The sequence below is a fragment of the Curcuma longa genome, chromosome 11, assembly GCF_044706935.1.
Source record: "Curcuma longa cultivar G26 ecotype Majalengka, Jawa Barat chromosome 11, ITB_CL_G26_1.1, whole genome shotgun sequence".
NCBI lineage: Eukaryota > Viridiplantae > Streptophyta > Magnoliopsida > Zingiberales > Zingiberaceae > Curcuma > Curcuma longa.
The window spans coordinates 28,691,561-28,711,150 of NC_133871.1; the positions used below are offsets into that span (position 1 = coordinate 28,691,561).

General features: G+C 42.7%; 2 protein-coding genes and 1 pseudogene across 3 annotated transcripts; all 3 read right to left on the minus strand.

The window, feature by feature from the left end:
* Positions 1 to 6,789: 6,789 nt before the first annotated feature.
* On the minus strand, positions 6,790 to 10,635 carry LOC141840136 (FT-interacting protein 7-like). Its single transcript, XM_074728038.1, has one exon. It carries the CDS (start codon positions 10,423 to 10,425, stop codon positions 7,270 to 7,272), a length of 3,156 nt encoding a protein of 1,051 aa, XP_074584139.1. The 5' UTR covers positions 10,426 to 10,635; the 3' UTR covers positions 6,790 to 7,269.
* Positions 10,636 to 12,725: 2,090 nt separating this feature from the next.
* On the minus strand, positions 12,726 to 13,834 carry LOC141840139 (transcription factor MYB8-like; annotated as a pseudogene).
* A 1,419-nt stretch (positions 13,835 to 15,253) lies between these two features.
* Positions 15,254 to 18,177, minus strand: LOC141840137 (zinc finger protein STOP1 homolog). 2 transcript variants are annotated; one of them, XM_074728040.1, is made up of 2 exons: positions 18,007 to 18,177; positions 15,254 to 17,181 (listed from the first exon to the last, which is right to left on the minus strand). In XM_074728040.1, the coding sequence occupies exon 2, from the start codon at positions 17,041 to 17,043 to the stop codon at positions 15,499 to 15,501; it is 1,545 nt and encodes a 514-aa protein (XP_074584141.1). In that variant the 5' UTR covers positions 17,044 to 17,181; positions 18,007 to 18,177; the 3' UTR covers positions 15,254 to 15,498. The 2 variants fall into 2 exon arrangements, with proteins under 2 accessions (XP_074584141.1, XP_074584140.1); XM_074728039.1 differs by having other exon boundaries at positions 17,990 to 18,177.
* Positions 18,178 to 19,590: the final 1,413 nt, after the last annotated feature.

A 19,590-nucleotide genomic window follows, 5' to 3' on the forward strand; every position in this document is an offset into this window, starting at 1 on the left:
AGAACAAACGCTACAACCTCTCGAGTCTTGAGTGATTCTTCATCATTTCAATCCACAATTTCCCTTTAATCATTACAACCCCCATCATCATCAGCAACACAGCAACTCCACAATGACTGAGTTGATCTTCTCTCCACCAAATATCAGTCAGTAATAAACCAATGAGGACAAAGCAACAAGGATCGCACTAGAATAAAGAAATCATCTCCTGCAAAAACTAACTATAATATGGATTGTGGACGTGCACAACAAATATTGAGGCCTTAAAATATGATGCTACAATGATCAAGTAAACATATCGGCAAATCTGATACTAGTCAGAGATCTTTTCCCTGAGATCCATTACGACCTCGTTGTGTCGAGGAATAGATAAATGTCAGTCTCCTTCATGCATTACAATACATTTGAGTAGCCTGAGAAGTGAAAGGAGTACAGCAACCAACAATTAAAGATGGTAAAGTTTTTCTTCCTTCAATCTAGTAGCAATTGTTAATCGCCCGAAGTGAGGGGAAGGGTTAACTTGCTTCACAGCAAACCATATCAAAGGCTACAAAGAGAGGAGTGCGCAATTTGAGGGGAATATTCCCAATTTAGTCCCTGTTTTTTTGTTTTCAACAAATATATAATGGGCCGTTCACGGGCTCGAATTGGCCTGTTTACTTTTGGGTCGCACTCGGCCCTTCCAAGTGTTTGATTGTACTTTTGTGTAGGGGTGAGCAAAAATTCGGTTAAACCAAATAAACCGATCAAATCGAACCGAATTTTTAATTCGGTTCGGTTATTTCGGAAGTTCGGTTATTTTTTTTAAAAAATCGGTTAATTCGGTTCGGTTTCGGTTTTAAATTTTCTTATTCGGTTAAACCGAATAAACCGAATTAATTAAATTAAAAAAATAATTTATAAATTTTAAGTAAATAAATGTATAAATCTTTAATTTATTAGTAAAATTTTTATAATATTTAAAAAAATTTGGTTAATTCGGTCGAAAACCGAATTAACCGATAAAATATCGGTTCGGTTTGTTCGGTTTTTGTTGGGAAATTCGGTCGGTTCGGTTGGTTCGAAAAAAATCGGTTTATTCGGTTTTCGGTTAATTCGGTTCGGTTCGATTTTAACCGAATACTCACCCCAGAGAAGAGGGAGAGGGGGAGGGGAGGGGGAAGGGAGATTTTTTATAGTTTCTGTACGCTCCAAATAATTTACCTAAATTTATTATAAATTTAAAAATAAAATTAAAGAATTATATTTATTAATTTAATGAATTTAAAATAATTATTTTATTAATATATATAAATTTATTTTAAATTTTAAAAAAATTAACAAATTATATTTATTAATGAATTATTTTATTAAAATAATTATTTTTAATAAATTATTATATTAAAATAAAATTATCAAATTATATTTATTAATTTAAATAATTATTTTAAAAAATGATTTTATTAAAATAAATATATATTTGTTTTAAATTTTATAAAAATAAAATTATGGAATTATATTCTTCTGCAGGCGGCGGCGGTGGTTCTTCTGCAGGCGCAGGCGGCGGTACCCTTATGGCGGCGTCGACCGCGTCCACGGCCGCCTGGGCGAAGTCGGCGGCCGTTCGAGCGAAGTCGGCGGCCGCCCGGGCGGCGTCCGCAGCCGCCTGGGCGGCATCCCAAGCGGTGGCATTGGGGCGGCGGAGGGTCCGTCAACGCGGTCTGCGAGGCATGGGGGAGAAGAGAAGGGGTGAGCAAAAATTCGATTAAACCGATCAAACCGAATCGAATTTTTAATTCGGTTCGGTTTTTTCGGAAGTTCGGTTATTTTTTAAAAAAAAATCAGTTAATTCGGTTCAGTTTCGGTTTTAAATTTTCTTATTCGGTTAAACCGAATTAATTAAATTAAAAAATAATTTATAAATTTTAAGTAAATAAATGTATAAATCTTTAATTTATTAGTAAAATTTTTATAATATTTAAAAAAATTCGATTAATTCGGTCGAAAACCGAATTAACCGATAAAATATCAGTTCGGTTTGTTCGATTTTTATTGGGAAATTCGATCGGTTCGGTTGGTTCGAAAAAAATCGATTTATTCGGTTTTCGATTAATTCGGTTCGGTTTTAACCGAATACTCACCCCCAGAGAAGAGGGGGAGGGGGAGGGGGAGGGGAGGGGGAAGGGAGATTTTTTATAGTTTATGTAAACTCCAAATAATTTACCTAAATTTATTTTAAATTTAAAAATAAAATTAAAGAATTATATTTATTAATTTAATGAATTTAAAATAATTATTTTATTAATATATATAAATTTATTTTAAATTTTTAAAAAATTAACAAATTATATTTATTAATGAATTATTTTTAATAAATTATTATATAAAAATAAAATTATCAAATTATATTTATTAATTTAACTAATTATTTTAATAAATTATTTTATTAAAATAAATATAAATTTGTTTTAAATTTAAAAAAAATAAAATTATGGAATTATATTCTTCTGCAGGCGGCGGCGGCGGTGGTTCTTCTGCAGGCGCAGGCGGCGGTGCTCTTATGGCGGTGTCGCGTCCGCGGACCGCGTCCATGTTGGCTGCCGCCTGGGCGAAGTCGGCGGCCGCCCGGGCGAAGTCGGCGATTGCCCAGGCGAAGTCGGCCCGGGCGAAGTTGCCCGGGCGGTCGCACCCGGGCGAAGTCGGCGGCCGCCCGGGCGAAGTCGGCGGCCTCCCGGGCGGCGTCCGCAGCCGCCTGGGCGGCGTCCCAAGCGGTGGCTTTGGGGCGGCGGAGGGTCCGTCGACGCGGTCTGCGAGGCATGGGGGAGAAGAGAAGGGGTGAGCAAAAATTCGGTTAAACCGAATAAACCGATCAAACCGAATCGAATTTTTAATTCGGTTCGGTTATTTCGGAAGTTCGGTTATTTTTTTAAAAAAATCAGTTAATTCGGTTCGGTTTCGGTTTTAAATTTTCTTATTCGGTTAAACCGAATTAATTAAATTAAAAAAATAATTTATAAATTTTAAGTAAATAAATGTATAAATCTTTAATTTATTAGTAAAATTTTTATAATATTTAAAAAAATTTGGTTAATTCGGTCGAAAACCGAATTAACCGATAAAATATCAGTTCGGTTTGTTCGATTTTTATTGGGAAATTCGATCGGTTCGGTTGGTTCGAAAAAAATCGGTTTATTCGGTTTTCGATTAATTCGGTTCGGTTTTAACCGAATACTCACCCCCAGAGAAGAGGGGGAGGGGGAGGGGAGGGGGGGGAAGGGAGATTTTTTATAGTTTATGTAAACTCCAAATAATTTACCTAAATTTATTTTAAATTTAAAAATAAAATTAAAGAATTATATTTATTAATTAAATGAATTTAAAATAATTATTTTATTAACATATATAAATTTATTTTAAATTTTAAAAAAATTAACAAATTATATTTATTAATGAATTATTTTTAATAAATTATTATATTAAAATAAAATTATCAAATTATATTTATTAATTTAACTAATTATTTTAATAAATTATTTTATTAAAATAAATATAAATTTGTTTTAAATTTAAAAAAATAAAATTATGGAATTATATTCTTCTGCAGGCGGCGGCGGCGGTGGTTCTTCTGCAGGCGCATGCGGCGGTGCTCTTATGGCGGTGTCGACCACGTCCGCGGCCGCCTGGGCGAAGTCGGCGGCCGCCCGAGCGAAGTTGGCTGCCGCCTGTGCGAAGTCGGCGGCCGCCCGGGCGAAGTCGGCGATCGCCCGGGCGAAGTCGGCGACCGCCCGAGCGAAGTCGGCGGCTGCCCGGGCGAAGTCGGCGGCCGCCCGGGCGAAGTCGGCGGCCTCCCGGGCGGCGTCCGCAGCCGCCTGGGCGGCGTCCCTAGCGGTGGCTTTGGGGCGGCGGAGGGTCCGTCGACGCGGTCTGCGAGGCATGGGGGAGAAGAGAAGGGGTGAGCAAAAAATCGGTTAAACCGAATAAACCGATCAAACCGAATCGAATTTTTAATTCGGTTGGGTTATTTCGGAAGTTCGGTTATTTTTTTAAAAAAATCAGTTAATTCGGTTCGGTTTCGGTTTTAAATTTTCTTATTCGGTTAAACCGAATTAATTAAATTAAAAAAATAATTTATAAATTTTAAGTAAATAAATGTATAAATCTTTAATTTATTAGTAAAATTTTTATAATATTTAAAAAAATTTGGTTAATTCGGTCGAAAACCGAATTAACCGATAAAATATCAGTTCGGTTTGTTCGATTTTTATTGGGAAATTCGATCGGTTCGGTTGGTTCGAAAAAAATCGGTTTATTCGGTTTTCGATTAATTCGGTTCGGTTTTAACCGAATACTCACCCCCAGAGAAGAGGGGGAGGGGGAGGGGAGGGGGAAGGGAGATTTTTTATAGTTTATGTAAACTCCAAATAATTTACCTAAATTTATTTTAAATTTAAAAATAAAATTAAAGAATTATATTTATTAATTAAATGAATTTAAAATAATTATTTTATTAACATATATAAATTTATTTTAAATTTTAAAAAAATTAACAAATTATATTTATTAATGAATTATTTTTAATAAATTATTATATTAAAATAAAATTATCAAATTATATTTATTAATTTAACTAATTATTTTAATAAATTATTTTATTAAAATAAATATAAATTTGTTTTAAATTTAAAAAAAATAAAATTATGGAATTATATTCTTCTGCAGGCGGCGGCGGCGGTGGTTCTTCTGCAGGCGCATGCGGCGGTGCTCTTATGGCGGTGTCGACCACGTCCGCGGCCGCCTGGGCGAAGTCGGCGGCCGCCCGAGCGAAGTTGGCTGCCGCCTGTGCGAAGTCGGCGGCCGCCCGGGCGAAGTCGGCGATCGCCCGGGCGAAGTCGGCGACCGCCCGAGCGAAGTCGGCGGCTGCCCGGGCGAAGTCGGCGACCGCCCGGGCGAAGTCGGCGGCCGCCCGGGCGAAGTCCGGCGGGCCGCCAGCCGCCTGGGCGGCGTCCCTAGCGGTGGCTTTGGGGCGGCGGAGGGTCCGTCGACGCGGTCTGCGAGGCATGGGGGAGAAGAGAAGGGGTGAGCAAAAAATCGGTTAAACCGAATAAACCGATCAAACCGAATCGAATTTTTAATTCGGTTGAGTTATTTCGGAAGTTCGGTTATTTTTTTAAAAAAATCAGTTAATTCGGTTCGGTTTCGGTTTTAAATTTTCTTATTCGGTTAAACCGAATTAATTAAATTAAAAAAATAATTTATAAATTTTAAGTAAATAAATGTATAAATCTTTAATTTATTAGTAAAATTTTTATAATATTTAAAAAAATTTGGTTAATTCGGTCGAAAACCGAATTAACCGATAAAATATCAGTTCGGTTTGTTCGATTTTTATTGGGAAATTCGATCGGTTCGGTTGGTTCGAAAAAAATCAGTTTATTCGGTTTTCGATTAATTCGGTTCGGTTTTAACCGAATACTCACCCCCAGAGAAGAGGGGGAGGGGGAGGGGGAGGGGAGGGGGAAGGGAGATTTTTTATAGTTTATGTAAACTCCAAATAATTTACCTAAATTTATTTTAAATTTAAAAATAAAATTAAAGAATTATATTTATTAATTAAATGAATTTAAAATAATTATTTTATTAATATATATAAATTTATTTTAAATTTTAAAAAAATTAACAAATTATATTTATTAATGAATTATTTTTAATAAATTATTATATTAAAATAAAATTATCAAATTATATTTATTAATTTAACTAATTATTTTAATAAATTATTTTATTAAAATAAATATAAATTTGTTTTAAATTTAAAAAAATAAAATTATGGAATTATATTCTTCTGCTGGCGGCGGCGGCGGTACAGTTCGCATGCGGCGGTGCTCAGGCGTGTCGACCACGTCTGCGGCCGGCGCCGCGGTGCGAAGTCGGCGATCGCCCGGGCGAACCGCGTCGGGCGAAGTCGGCAACCGCCCGGCTCGGCGGCCGCCCGGGCGAAGTCGGCGGCCGCCCGGGCAAAGTCGGCGGCCGCCCGGCCGCCCGAAGTCGTCGGCCGCCCGGGCGAAGTCAGCGGCCACCCGGGCGGCGTCCCAAGCGGTGGCTTTGGGGCGGCGGAGGGTCCGTCGACGCGGTCTGCGAGGCATGGGGGAGAAGAGAAGGGGTGAGCAAAAATTCGATTAAACCGAATAAACCGATCAAACCGAACCGAATTTTTAATTCGGAAATTCGGTTTGGTTATTTCGGAAGTTCGGTTATTTTTTAAAAAAAAATCGGTTAATTCGGTTCGATTTCGGTTTTAAATTTTCTTATTCGGTTAAACCAAATTAATTAAATAAATAAAATAATTTATAAATTTTAAGTAATTAAATGTATAAATCTTTAATTTATTAGTAAAATTTTTATAATATTTAAAAAAATTTGGTTAATTCGGTCGAAAACCGAATTAACCGATAAAATATCAGTTCGGTTTGTTCGATTTTTATTGGGAAATTAGGTCGGTTCGGTTGGTTCGAAAAAAATCGACTTATTCGATTTTCGATTAATTCGGTTCGGTTTTAACCGAATACTCACCCCTACTTTTGTGGGAAATTATCCACTTTAGTCCCGATATTTTTAATCGCAAATAGCCTTTCAAATAGGGGTTATTGTGAATAAAGATTTTCCATTGCTGAACTTCCGAAGTTGAAGAACTTTTTCATACTTCTGCTGAATCATAAACAATCTTAATCTACAGTCTCAAGATATTTTTCTTTATTTGGTGGATAGTGGGAATGCGTTGGACAATTATTGATGAAATTTGGAACATGCCACTGATCCTTTTGTAAAATAATAATAATAATAAATCAATATTCAATCTACAGTTAAAATGTCACTTTCTTCCAGAAAGATACATGCATCGCCACCGTCAGAACATGCCACAGATGATGATAATGTAACGCAACTCGACAATTCTGTAATTCTTATTTAATCAGGGTTACTGATGCAAACTGTTTATCTTCGCTTGAACTCGAAGCTGGAAAGGATCATGAAAAACGAATGCGAAAAATACAGGAGGGCCATCAGCATGATCATTAATGAAGGGAAAGTAGCAAATTGACCACATGCTAATTTATGAATGGCAGCAGCAACTGTTGCTCTGATATCGAAAAGATCGAACAGAATGATGATTCCAATCCAAATCGGCTGCTGAATTCAGAAGAATGATACCGTATCATGTAATTTAAAGTCGAGATTCCATATTAATTGCACAAAACGTTGATCTTGGACTGGAAATGGAGTCGCGGGAAGAGTTTATAGAAGCATGTCGGACTTGGCCGGCAACCTCCGGAAGAAATTAAAGGGAACAGAGGGCATACGGCTCCGGAAGCGAGGGTGGCGGAGCAGGAACATTCCGACTAGCACCGCCAGCACCTGGAACGGCGTCACGTAGAGGACGACGGCGGTGGCGAGGGAGAGCAAGATGAAGATGGTGGTGGCGCGTGGGTCTCGCCAGCTGAGAAGCGCCTGCGCTCTCTCGCCCTGCGTCGCCATATCGCCCATGACGGTCTGCACCTTCCCCGCCACACTTCGCAAACGGTCGTACCGGTTGCGTACGACGTCAGCGGGCCTCGACGACGGGAACGTGTCGCACTCCTCGTCGAGTTCGTCTGGTCGGGCCATCTCCGCCTGCGACAGCCTCGTGTCCATGTGCGGCGGCTTTCGCGGCCGGAACCGGTAGTTCCAAGCACCCACCAGGAAGAGGTAGAGGAACACGGTGGGCAGGATCAGATCCGGATAGAAGACCAGGATGACGAACAGGACGTGAACCAGGATGGTCGTCACCGGGTTCCTCCAGCTCCGCACGGCGTCGAACCATCGGGCTGCTGCGGTCACGCCGGAGAGCAGCGACATGATGCGGTTGAAGTTGGCCTTGCTCCGCCGCAGGCTAAACATGTGGGAGTCCACGTCAAGCATGTATTCCACCACCTCCCGCTGCAGCGGCGGCTCCGCGCGGCCCAGCCGAGCGGCCACGATGATCATTGCCTGGCGCCGGAGGTAGTCCATCATCCTCATCGAGATCGGCTGGACATAGTGCATCTTCGGCAGCAGCGGCTTCCCGTAGAGGGCCAACATGTTCACCCATGAGGTGCAGGTGAATCTGACGGCCAAATGCAGCTCCCCTGTTTTCCTCAGGCCGGAGGGGGGCAGCGTTAACAGGGGATAGAAATGGGTGTAGACTCGGTCGGTCTCCAGTGTTGACAACCGGATCCGGACCTTGCCGATCCTCTGGTCCTTGACGCCCTCCTTGTGGCCGCCCCAATGGCAGTTGTCGAAGACGACGATGGTGACCACCGTGCAGGGATCGAACACCTCCCAAGTGTACTGCTCGTGCCACTGCGGCGACAGACTGTTGAGGACCGTCCGCGTCCGGACCCATTTGGATCCGTAGCGAGCCACGCAGTAGGCATCAGTGGCTCGCCCGTCCTTGGCCTTCATCGGCATGAGGTTGCGCGCCCCGAGGATGCCGAGCTCAAAGACCCCAATGCTCTGCCTCGGCCGGAGCGCCTTCGACGCCGGCTGGAAGTCGCTACTGTAGAGCGTCGATTCGTCGAGCACGTGGTAGCCCATCTCGAGATAGAGATGGAGGTGGATCTTGCTGGAGAACTTGTGCTGCTCCTTCTTCTTCTCGCTCTCGCCGGCCTCCTCGTCGGAGGCCGTCGGCTTGGCGAGGCTAAACCAACGTGGCTCCACCGGTTTGTGATGATGCTCCATCCGCTGATACGCGGCGGACAGTGGCAGCACAAGCCGTCCTAGCGGCTCGTGGCGGTTCGCCGCCACCCGGTCCTCCACCGTCAACACAAGCGGCTCGTCGAACGGCTCCGACGCCACGAACATGAGCTCGTCGTTCCAAACAGGGTTGATCGTGCCGGCGACGCCGCGAGTGCATAACATTTGGTGGCCCAGCTGTGCTTTGAGCCACACGTGGACCGGCGGGCGACTCCTGTCGTGAGGCACGAGGTCCTGCGCCCCGATGGCGATGACACGGAGGTAGACGAGCTTGGGAGAGAAGTAGACCTTAGAGCGGGTGTTGGCTAGGCCTTCGAGGCTGAGATCGTGGGCGTCGGACTGCCAAGCAATGGGGAAGGCCTCGTCGGCCTGCGTCCCCATCCACACAGAGAGCAAGAGTTCGCCATTCTTAATCTTGTCCCCCTTCTTGTCCTCCAGCTTGTACCATTGCGGCGCCATGGGGCTATCGGGGGGCACGCGCTGGGGCACCTCCGTCAGGTCGAAGGTGAGTCGTCCCACGAAGTCATCCTTCAGCAAGTCCTTGTCCTTGACGACCACCTCGAGGACGTTGGCCTGGAGATTGTGCTGGGAGAAGGCGAAGATCTGCTGCCACACGGGATTGGAATTCTTGTCCAGGTATTGCGTTCTGGCCTTGTAATTGCCGAGCTTGAGCTCCACGTACGGGTCGAGGGAGCCGGTGATGTCCATGGTGGGGAGGTCCCGAGCCTTCACCACGTTCACGTACAGGTATCGCATCTGCTCCACCAGGTCATAGGTGGAGGCGATCTTCTCGCCTGCGGCGCCGAGGATTGCGCTGCGGAACCCGGGGCGGCTTGCCAGGGGCGGCGGTGTCTCCACGAGGTCGTACTGACTGCCGGGCCGGAGGGGAGGAGGGCGGAGTTGGATCAGGGATGGCGGAGGCGCAAGTTGCGCCTCCGCTGCTGCTGTCCGTGCTTGGGCTTGGGACATGTTCATGACCGGTGGTAAGTCCGACATAGCCTGCTTCACCTGGGCGATATCGTACGCCAATCCTCCACCCGAAACGGCAGCGGTGGCGGCGGCGGCGGCGGCGGCAGCGCTACCAGTATCGCCGACCCCGACGGAGTAGAACACCCGAGGCGGCTCCTCCGGAGCGACCGACGAAGAGGCCTTCGTCGTCGCCTTCTTCTCTTTGTTCTCCGGCTGAGCTTCCTCGGCTGCGACGAAAGGACCAGCGAGCGGCACGTCCGCTGCGATCCTGACCTCCGCGGCTGACTCCGGCATTGCGTAGACGCGGAGTCCGATATCACCGCGGACGTTGGAGAACATGCCTCGCTTATCGAGGGGAAACCGCAGCAGCACCGCGTCGCTGGTGGACAGCGGGACGGAGGCCCCGGAGATGCGGACGCGGCCAAGGAAGTTAGGTCGGCGTTCGACGCCATGGCCATGGCCGCTGCTTCCGTCGGCGCCGGACCTCTTATCGTGGTACACCACCACCTCAATGGTCTTGTCGACGAGCTGCGCGGCGTCGGAGACGTTGAAGACGAAGGTCTCGTTCCACGCCGGACTGAGGTCCTTGAACTTGGTCTGCGTGCGCTGGCGCTGGCCGTCGAACTCCACCTCCACGAACGGGTTCGCAGACCCGTGGCCATCCTTGGGCATCAACCCCACTGCATCCACAACCTCCACCACCACCTTCATCTCTGTTTTCCTCACGATCGTCGGAGAGCAAAGAAGAAGAAAAGAGAGAGGAAGAATTGGAGAGTTTGGGTGAAGCAGAGAGGTCAATTAGCAGGACAAAAGAAAGGAAATCGGTAAGTGGAGTGGAGATGTATTGGAGATCGATGTCATTCCAAAAGCTGTTGGGGACTGCATCACATGGAGTATTTCTTTGGTTGCAATGGAAGTAATTGAATTGTCGAAGCATTTTGGTTGACTCAACAATAATTTACGGTGGATTTGAAAGATTGTGGGGGCATGCGTAGCTGTACACAATGCATGTCTGCTTGCAGAGATGGTGGGTTGGGTTAAATCTATCTTTTTATCAAAAAAAATTAGAAAGCAGAGCTTAATTAATGATATATCACACATTCATTAATGGTGGATGGTGCATTAATTAATCTGCTAAGGAACAAATGCACTTCTAGTTGTCCACTTCAACCAGTCGTAGGAACTTGTCGCTGTTAATAATTGAGCTTTATTGGTGAGACGTCTGAAGCTTCTTAATTGAGCTTCAATAGTAAAGGAAGAGTAATTTAGCCACAATTATCGAGATACCTAACAATCTGTGATCAGAAACCTGCACCAGAGGAAATGATTGGGTTTTCGAGACGATAACAGCAGGATAAGAGATTAGAAAATCGAGAGGATGGAGGAGGTTGGATTGGAGGTCACTCTCAATCATTTGGTTTTCAGTAACAGCGGATGGCGATTTTGGATTTTGGAGTCATCGATAGCTACCGACAGATTGGAAGGGAAGATGGTAACGTAACAACACTCTGATACTATTTTAATTTCGTTCAACTTGATACTTAAAACGAACCGAACATACTGATTGAGCTTCGTTCTTAAGTTGTTTGGGACCTGACCTTCTGTGATGTGAATCCTTTGCCTTCCGGCATTATTTTTCTTTTATTTATGTGTTTTTTTTTCTTGATAATGATTAAGCCGGTTGGTGTGACATTATATTACAAGAAAATGTACGCCATGACGATTTCTATTTTTTTATTTATATTTTGTTTAAAGCTTTGGAACCATGCACATGCTCGAGCTGAAACTGATGATTATGGTGCGTAGTGATAAGGCCAAATCATAGACCTACCTACCATCATGTGAATTTCATGCATTAATTTTCGCCTTTTTTGTAAATGGATACTTAGAAAGGGATTGTAAACGAGCAACGAGATGGCCCATTTCAGGCCCATTTATTGTTTGAAAGTTGGGCTGATTCAACCAGCCGATCGATATCTGAATTATAAAAAAAAAATAAATAAATGATTCGACCATCTCAAATAAGTAAGATGAGCAAGTTGTGCGAACTGAACCAAATGATGAGTGGACTAAATAGTTCATTCCTCTACATGTGCTAAGAACTATCATGGATTAATGGTAGAAAGTTGTATGTTGCATTCTCGGAGAGAGAAGTTATTGAAAGCCAAAATTGACTTGAATTTTGTTGCTATTTGTACATATCTGCTGATTTAGACAGCGAGATCGATCATTGTTTAACAACTCATCTCTGACCAAATCAACTCAGACTATTCAATTTCTTAAATATCCATCCATCAATTTGTAACTCATTTTTTAGCAATTCCGTAGAATTTATGCAGTATGACTTGACGCCATTCTGCTACCAACTTCCAACTGCTACCGTTTTAATATTGCAGGTAAATTAAGTAGAGAAAAAAAACAGTCAGGAAATAAGTTTAATAGAGATATATGCTCCTCAGTTGGAGGGCCATGAATTAATTTGACCAAGTAAGCATTATCAATTCCTTGTTTTTGCTTGAATAGTATGAGTTATCTTGCTAGGTTAGCAAAAAGATATCAAAGGAATTTTCTGATACACGTACGTGGGAAGCCATATAATTAATTAGTTCGTTGAAAATATATATATATATATATATATTTAGCATGATGGAGAATCATAGTCATAGAAAATAAAAAGTCAAATAGACAAATGTGAGATTATGAAGGGGAAGAAAATATATTATATTATTGCTGAAGAACTAGTTTTCTCCAAAGTGCATGGATCTGATAATTATACAGTTTTGTTTGGATGAAAAACAATTATAGAGATATAAGTCTTGTGCAAAATATAAGTAAGCCGGTAGTTTAGATTCTCCCAAAGATCATAAATGATTAATAGATGAGGAATCAAGCACGCAGAACAGAAAACAGTGGTCATCGACCCTATTTTTACAGTTCTCTGCTGCGTAAAGTGATGCTAACACAGTAGACAGGTCTACGTCAATGGCAGAATCCCTACCGTGCGTAGATAAACTAGGTATTTCTATTTGATTCGCCTATCAAACAACCTGAGGGTGATCTCTGCAACCTCATTAACCGGAGAAACAAAAAACTATCAATCATGGTTAAGTTCGCCCTTCTTCCAGGTGCATGTAGATGCCGAGGGAATGCGTGCTGGAGCTTGGATGGCAGCTGCAAGCTTCCCAGCTGCGAAATCCCAGGTGGTGGCAGAAGCAGATGGTCACCGGAGACGGCGGCGGCGGCGGCGGCATCACGATCCGCCAGAGGTGGGAAGATCTCCTCCGGCGAAGTCATGCGCGGCCGCGAAGAAGGAAGGCGAAGGCTGATGGAGAGGTCGAGGTCGAGGTCGAGGTCGCCAACCTCGCCGGAGGTCATGCTGCTCTGCCCCTCCTCCGGCGCTGTGTCGATGTCGTTGGACGAAACGACGGCAATATCGTGCGCCGCCGGTGAAACTGTAGTGGTAGTCTTGAAGGGGCGGTGGGTCTTGGGGTCGAGCCCAAGGCCGATGAGCTTGCGTTTAACGTGGGTGTTCCAGTGGTTCTTGATTTCGTTGTCAGTCCTCCCCGGTAGCCTAGCTGCCATCACGGACCATCTGCCAACGCCGCAAAATTATATCGTGTGAATTTAGTCTCTTCGATCTCACAATATTCTTACCCCCAAATCATCAAAATAAGATATATGGCTGTAATCTGTAAATTGAATTCTCTTTCTTTCAATAAGGACGACGTACTTGTTTCCCAGCAAGGCATGGAGGTTGATGATGATCTCGTCCTCTTCGCTGGTGAAGTTGCCGTGCTTGAGGTCGGGTCGGAGGTAGTTCATCCACCGGAGGCGGCAGCTCTTTCCGCAACGCAGAAGGCCTAGTTAGTCAAACAAAACAGAGTAAGCTTACAAATATATATATGATATCTCCAAGAATGAATCCAACTAAATACATGTGGATTATAAGAAGGAAGACCTGCAGCTTTGGGGAGAGATCTCCAGCAGCCTTCGCCATGAACTTTGATGTAAGCGATGAGCTTGTCGTCCTCTTCCTTGGTCCAAGCTCCTTTGTTGATGTGAGCCTGCTCGCAACAGGGAGACCTGCCCATGGCTGTGTCTACGAGAGACTGAGGGTGGTCCGAAGTCGAGGTTGGAATTTGGAAGGAGAAGTCGAGAGTGAGTTTTATTTATACGAGGAGGGAAGGGAGCAGGTTGTGCTCTGCAACTGCCACTTGGTCCATGTTGACTGAGTTGTTGAAGTGACTGAAGGGGTCAGAAGACCAACAGGGTTGAATGATAAGGCTCCATGATTAATCAGATCTCTGGTGTTGTTTTCCCATAATGTGGCAGTGACTTCCAATCTATCAACGTAGGTAACACAGAGTGATAAAAGTCTGACGACATGATGAGGTTGGTTTAACACAGAGTGATAAAAAATGACTAGTGACTTCCTAAAAGCATTACTGTGATGATATTAATTACTAGGTTTCCTTGGATCACTATGGTCTGCAAATAGTTCTGTGACAGCTCACTTGGGCCATGAGAGCCATTGTTTTGCTGATCAAACCAGGCTGGCCAATTAAACTGGAAACAGGGCAGGCAGGAGAGGAGAGGAGAGGTGGTTCATTCTCTGGCCATGTTTGCGAATCACTGCACATGGCACACATTCATCCTACTGCAGGAACTGCCATGAGGATACCATTCGACAGGTTGTGTATGTCTTGCAGCAGCTACTAACCCCCCTATTTTGACTGCTGAAATTGCGACATGATCGAAAGACCAAAGGGACGAGCTCCATGATCCATCATGTACCAACTACTTCTGTGTTCACCAACTTCTAGCTAAAAAAATCTATCAACTCGTGGGAGGAGAGATTTTTGTAACTAATCCATAGCATAGCATCTTCTTGTTACTGACAGCGAGTGATCAAAGAGTGACGAGATGATGAGGTTGCCATGAGATTACTGCGGCAGGGTATTAGAAGACTCGACGACGACGCACGACAACAGCAGCCGCAACTGGACAGCAAAAGAAAGAGTCATGCAAATCAGAAAACAGTTTAGTTAAATATGATTCTTAGCAATGGCTAACACATTTTGTTTCTTAAGAGATGATATATTTGCGAAATGGAAGATCAAACTCCAGAAGCAACCAAGAGTAGTCAAAGACACACTCGCAAGAAGTACAGCCCTGCAAAAATGTCACGACAATGCAAGTGCATCATTAGGCAACTAATTAGTAGTTGCAGTGACTAGATGCTATCTCTAATAAACATAAACATCAGAAGCATCGTTCTATCATCTGTATCAGGTCGAATCAAATTCATGTTTTTGATGCTCTTTTCCATCTTCATCATTTGTGCCCGGCTGAATCACATTTCATGTTTTTGTTGGCTCTATCACCAGATACATTGATCACTAAAGCCAAGGCAGCTGGTTGTTCCAATGGTCTCCTCTGTACATAATGAAACCATGACGACTTTCACTTGAGTTTTCCGTTAATATAACAAACCTCATACTTCAGGGATTCAGGAACTGAGATAAGAGGACTTTAAATATTGTATCGAGAGGACAAAGAACATCAAACAGGCAAACTTAAAAGTTTCTGACGCATGGTCAAGAAGATCACATCCATGCTTTACACGGCACAAATCACAAAGGATCAGTACATCAAATAGAGTAACTCTTTTCACCACCCTACATGCTGACACTAAGGAAACCACTTCAACTATACATCATAACAGATTATTAAACTAGATAAAGGTGATGTTCTAAATCATTCATCTGTCCCTCCCAACTGGAACTAATTTTCTCCATTTCTTTGCAAGAAGCTGCAAGAACCAGTTGAAAAGAAGGAGAAAGGGCTTTCAGAAACTTCATATACTGAACGAGGGAATTCGTCAAGACCACTGAAGTTGCATGCGTCAAAATTCATGGGTGAGAAATAACCCTGGCTATCAGCAGCAGCTTTTATATCGAGGCTCCGAGCATCATTCGGGCTGTTCCCAGCAAAATTGAAGCCCACATTCCCCACCATTCCATTTGTTGCTTCGCTGGTTTGAATTGCATCTGGTGTTCCTGAGACTTTTGCATCGTCTATGGTAATGGCAGGTGTGTGACCTTGGAAGAGAGCAACATGCCCAAACAATTTATCCTTCCTTGAAAAAGTAGTGCCACAAGAGCAGTTCCACTTGTCTCTGCCACAGTGCTTCTCATGTGTTTTCAGGTCTGCAATGACAGAAAATTTCTTAGTTTTGCATCGACTGCAGCTATAACTCTTGTCGCAGTGGCTTCTCTTGTAGTGGTTCTTCACACACAGGATAGTCTTGAGAGGCTGGAACTTCTTGTGCTCCTTGTTCCTCTTACAACCAACAAAAGGACATGAATATCTCCTGATTATTGGTGGTACTGAACTTGCCTCCTTGCTTGGCTTAGCAAGAGCAGCTGGAGTCTTGTACTCGTCGCCGTGCCCTCTCATATGCATCCTCAGGTTTGCATCCCTCTTGAACCCCTTTCCACATATCAAACAGAAATGGGTATGTGGTGCCAAAATCTCCTCTTTCTCCAGTTGCAGTACCTCATATGAACCAGGGGGAAGGTTCTCTCCGTCCGCAACATCATCATAGTCCTTCACATCATGGTCACTGATTGGCATAGACTCTGATAATTCAGCTTCAGCATTATTCAAGCATTTGATCAGCTCACCTCCTTCAGCAACACAAGCATCTAAATCTTTTATCAACTCATCATACTCGGAAGATTTAGCAACCTCTTGAGGTAAGATCTCATTCGGTTTCTGACTGCCACCTGAGGACAGGTTAGTGTTCATGCCCATGACACTACTTGGCTGATCAACAGCAGGATCAGTCGAAAGAAGTGCATTTTTAATGTTGGGAAGAAGAGTGCCCGCCGTAGATATCAACTGAATTATGATGTAAGTTAGATCTGCCGTGACAAGCTGTTGCTGCGCTGCCAACTCATTACCTCTATCAAATACATGACCTTCCTGGCTGATTATCGAACGCACAATATCCTGTACTTGGTGGATCTTCTGTTCGAGGAATGAGAGATTGGTCAGCATAAGTCTAGGGTTCCAATCGATGACCAGATTGTTTGCAGCCAGGGAAGGTTCAAGTTGATTTTTTATTTTTGCCTCTGTCTCTAGAACACAAAAACCACGAGATTGGTTTACAAACTGCGGAAACACTTCAGAGAAGGATTGATCCCGTGGAACACCATAGTCCAAACTTGCAGAATCAAATTGGATGAACGGCATGTCTGGCTTGATGTTTCTTGAGGAGGAAGATAGTGATGACGATTCTGGGGGTTTTCTCAGCTTAAGATCCATCTTATCTTTCTTTGCTCTACAAACACAAATATCTCATGCCTTACTCTCTTTCTTCCAAGAAAGTAAAGTTGTGGTTCAATTGTTAAACACTTGAAGGACCCTTTGGAGTTATACCCTGCGACCGGTTGCTCAGCAAAACTGAAGAGCCCCAGAAAATGAAATCAATCAATTGCTAAGCGAGAGCAAAGTAACAAGACATGGACGAGGAAAAAAAGCAGAAATTTCTCCACAGAAGTAAATGGGAAATAGAACAGATTCATCAAAGATTTTTTCATTTTTACAGAACTGAATGTTCATTCTATTAGCTGGAACTGAAGGAAAAGTATAGGACATTTATCAATTTAAAGGCCATTGATAAGAAAAACAATCGATCTTATTTGTTACACAAAAACTTAGTTACAAAGTCATGGAACAAAAAGGAAGCCATAGAGTCGTGAAAGAAGCCAATTTTGGATATCATGCCCCCTCCCTTGAATCATATGGTAACTCAATCTGAAACACTATGATGAAGAAAAAAAGTGGTGCAATCTCAGAACTCGAATTTTTTTTTCAAGGTGCACAAGTTTGGTGGTATGGACGAAAATAATGTTCTAGACTGAAACATCTCAACAATTATTCCAGCAAGATCTACAGATCGAAAATAACATATCTTGAAGGACTCCATGAAGAATCATGTAAGGCATAGAGATAAAAACATTCCTAGAAAGAAAGAAATAGATTAACATCGTCAGAACAGCAATATCAACTGCTAAGAATAGGGGAGAAAACGAGTCTGATCCCAAATCTCCAAGTTTTCCATGATACAGCACAAACCCAAGTCGAAAATTCCCACATATCTAACGATTAATCATCAAAAGTTGAAGTTTCAACAAGAATAGCCCTCGCAATCACCTTTCCCCACTGATTGATCAACAAATCCCTAAAAGAGAGAAAGAAAACCGCTTACGAGCAGATCAAACGAACCTTTTGACCAGCACAAAGAGCCCACCCTCCCCCGTTCGGCTTCTCACCTGCGGTCCATCTCCGGCGTCATCAACCTGTTTAATCCATCCATATCGTGTTCCAACTCAACCTCCTCGGCCATAGTCTCTCTCTCTCTCTCTCTCTCTCTCTCTCTCTCTCTCTCTCGGCACTCTTTGGTTGACCCTCTGTCTGGTTCGGTCACCACAAAAGGAATATATAGAATCGAGAAAAGTAGCCGCTGGTACACCTACTCGTCTTCCTACCTTAACGTGCGTCACGACAGAATACAAATTGAAAGAAACGCCCACGCTTCGTCACCCGCAATGTTCAGTGAAGGAACCGGTTAATAGATAAGAGCACTGGAGGAACAACAAGCGAAGGACAGCCGGCGGAAGCGACGGGGAAGTGATCAATCCACCATCATCTGCTCCCAATTTGTTCATTAAAAAAGTAAGTAATTCAACGCACAAAAGTGAATAAAAAAACCAGCTTTAATTGCTTGAAAAATATGAAGTTGAAAGATTCATTCACTTGCGTGCCAAAGGTCATCTCTTTCCCATTTCCATGGTCAGAATTCAACCTTTCTCTGTTCTACGAATTGCTTGGTTAGGAAAAAAAACGAACCTTTTGCATTCTGATGTTGTATGAGAAGTGTTAAGTAGCTATTTACTAACGATTGCGAGCTTATCGATTGGTCCCTCACTTCATCATCCTGCTTTCGTTTTGAAACTTGACTCCGTTTAACAATGATCCTGAACAGTAAATATGAAAACCATCGATATCTTGCAGACAAATATTTCAAATTGAAAAGTCAGGCCATTCTACAATATAATTATGTCAGCGAAGAAGGCTGCCATATGGCGACTGGTTAATAGCTAACGAACGTTATCTCCTCACAAGTCTCATCAATCATGGCATCCAAAGTCATCTCTGTCAAGTGGAATATCTCTGTTCCATTGCATGGCCCTATTCATATCCATGAATCAAACAGGGGAAAGGAAATGGAGTATTTCTTTCCTTCTAATTTTAGTAAACCTATCATACAGTTAGATATTGACAAAATCTAACATGAAAATTTTATCAAACCCAAATACCAAGTAATCGATGATTTTTAATTGTTTAAGTTTGATTTTAATCATATTTAATTATCTTTAATTAAATATTGAATGACAAATAAATAATAAAATCAAATCAAATAATAAAATTATATCAAACTTAATGAGTCATCGATCACATAACAATCTAAAATAATATTTTGAGATTAGCTTGTGCATAAATAGGGCATAAGAATTATTAAAATATAAAGATGAGAATAAATTTAATGTTTGTGCCACCTCAATGACTGCGTCCATAGAATGGAATTCTGATCGTATCCCTACAGATGCTTAGATTTTTAATTTTTCCTTTCAAAATTGATAGGTAAAGAGTGGAAATAAGACATCTTACTTTAGACTTTTTTTATTTATCTAATAATTTGTTACTTTATGTATATCGTATAGGATGTGCAACAGTGCAAGCCAAGCATAATAACAATGATGGAAATGAAATTGACTAAAATTTTAATGTCAAAAAATTCCTGATCAA

Excerpts from the sequence above, each read along its gene's own strand:
- LOC141840137 (XM_074728040.1), bottom strand. The coding sequence starts at position 17,043 with ATGGATCTTAAGCTGAGAAAACCCCCAGAATCGTCATCACTATCTTCC.
- LOC141840136 (XM_074728038.1), bottom strand. The coding sequence starts at position 10,425 with ATGAAGGTGGTGGTGGAGGTTGTGGATGCAGTGGGGTTGATGCCCAAG.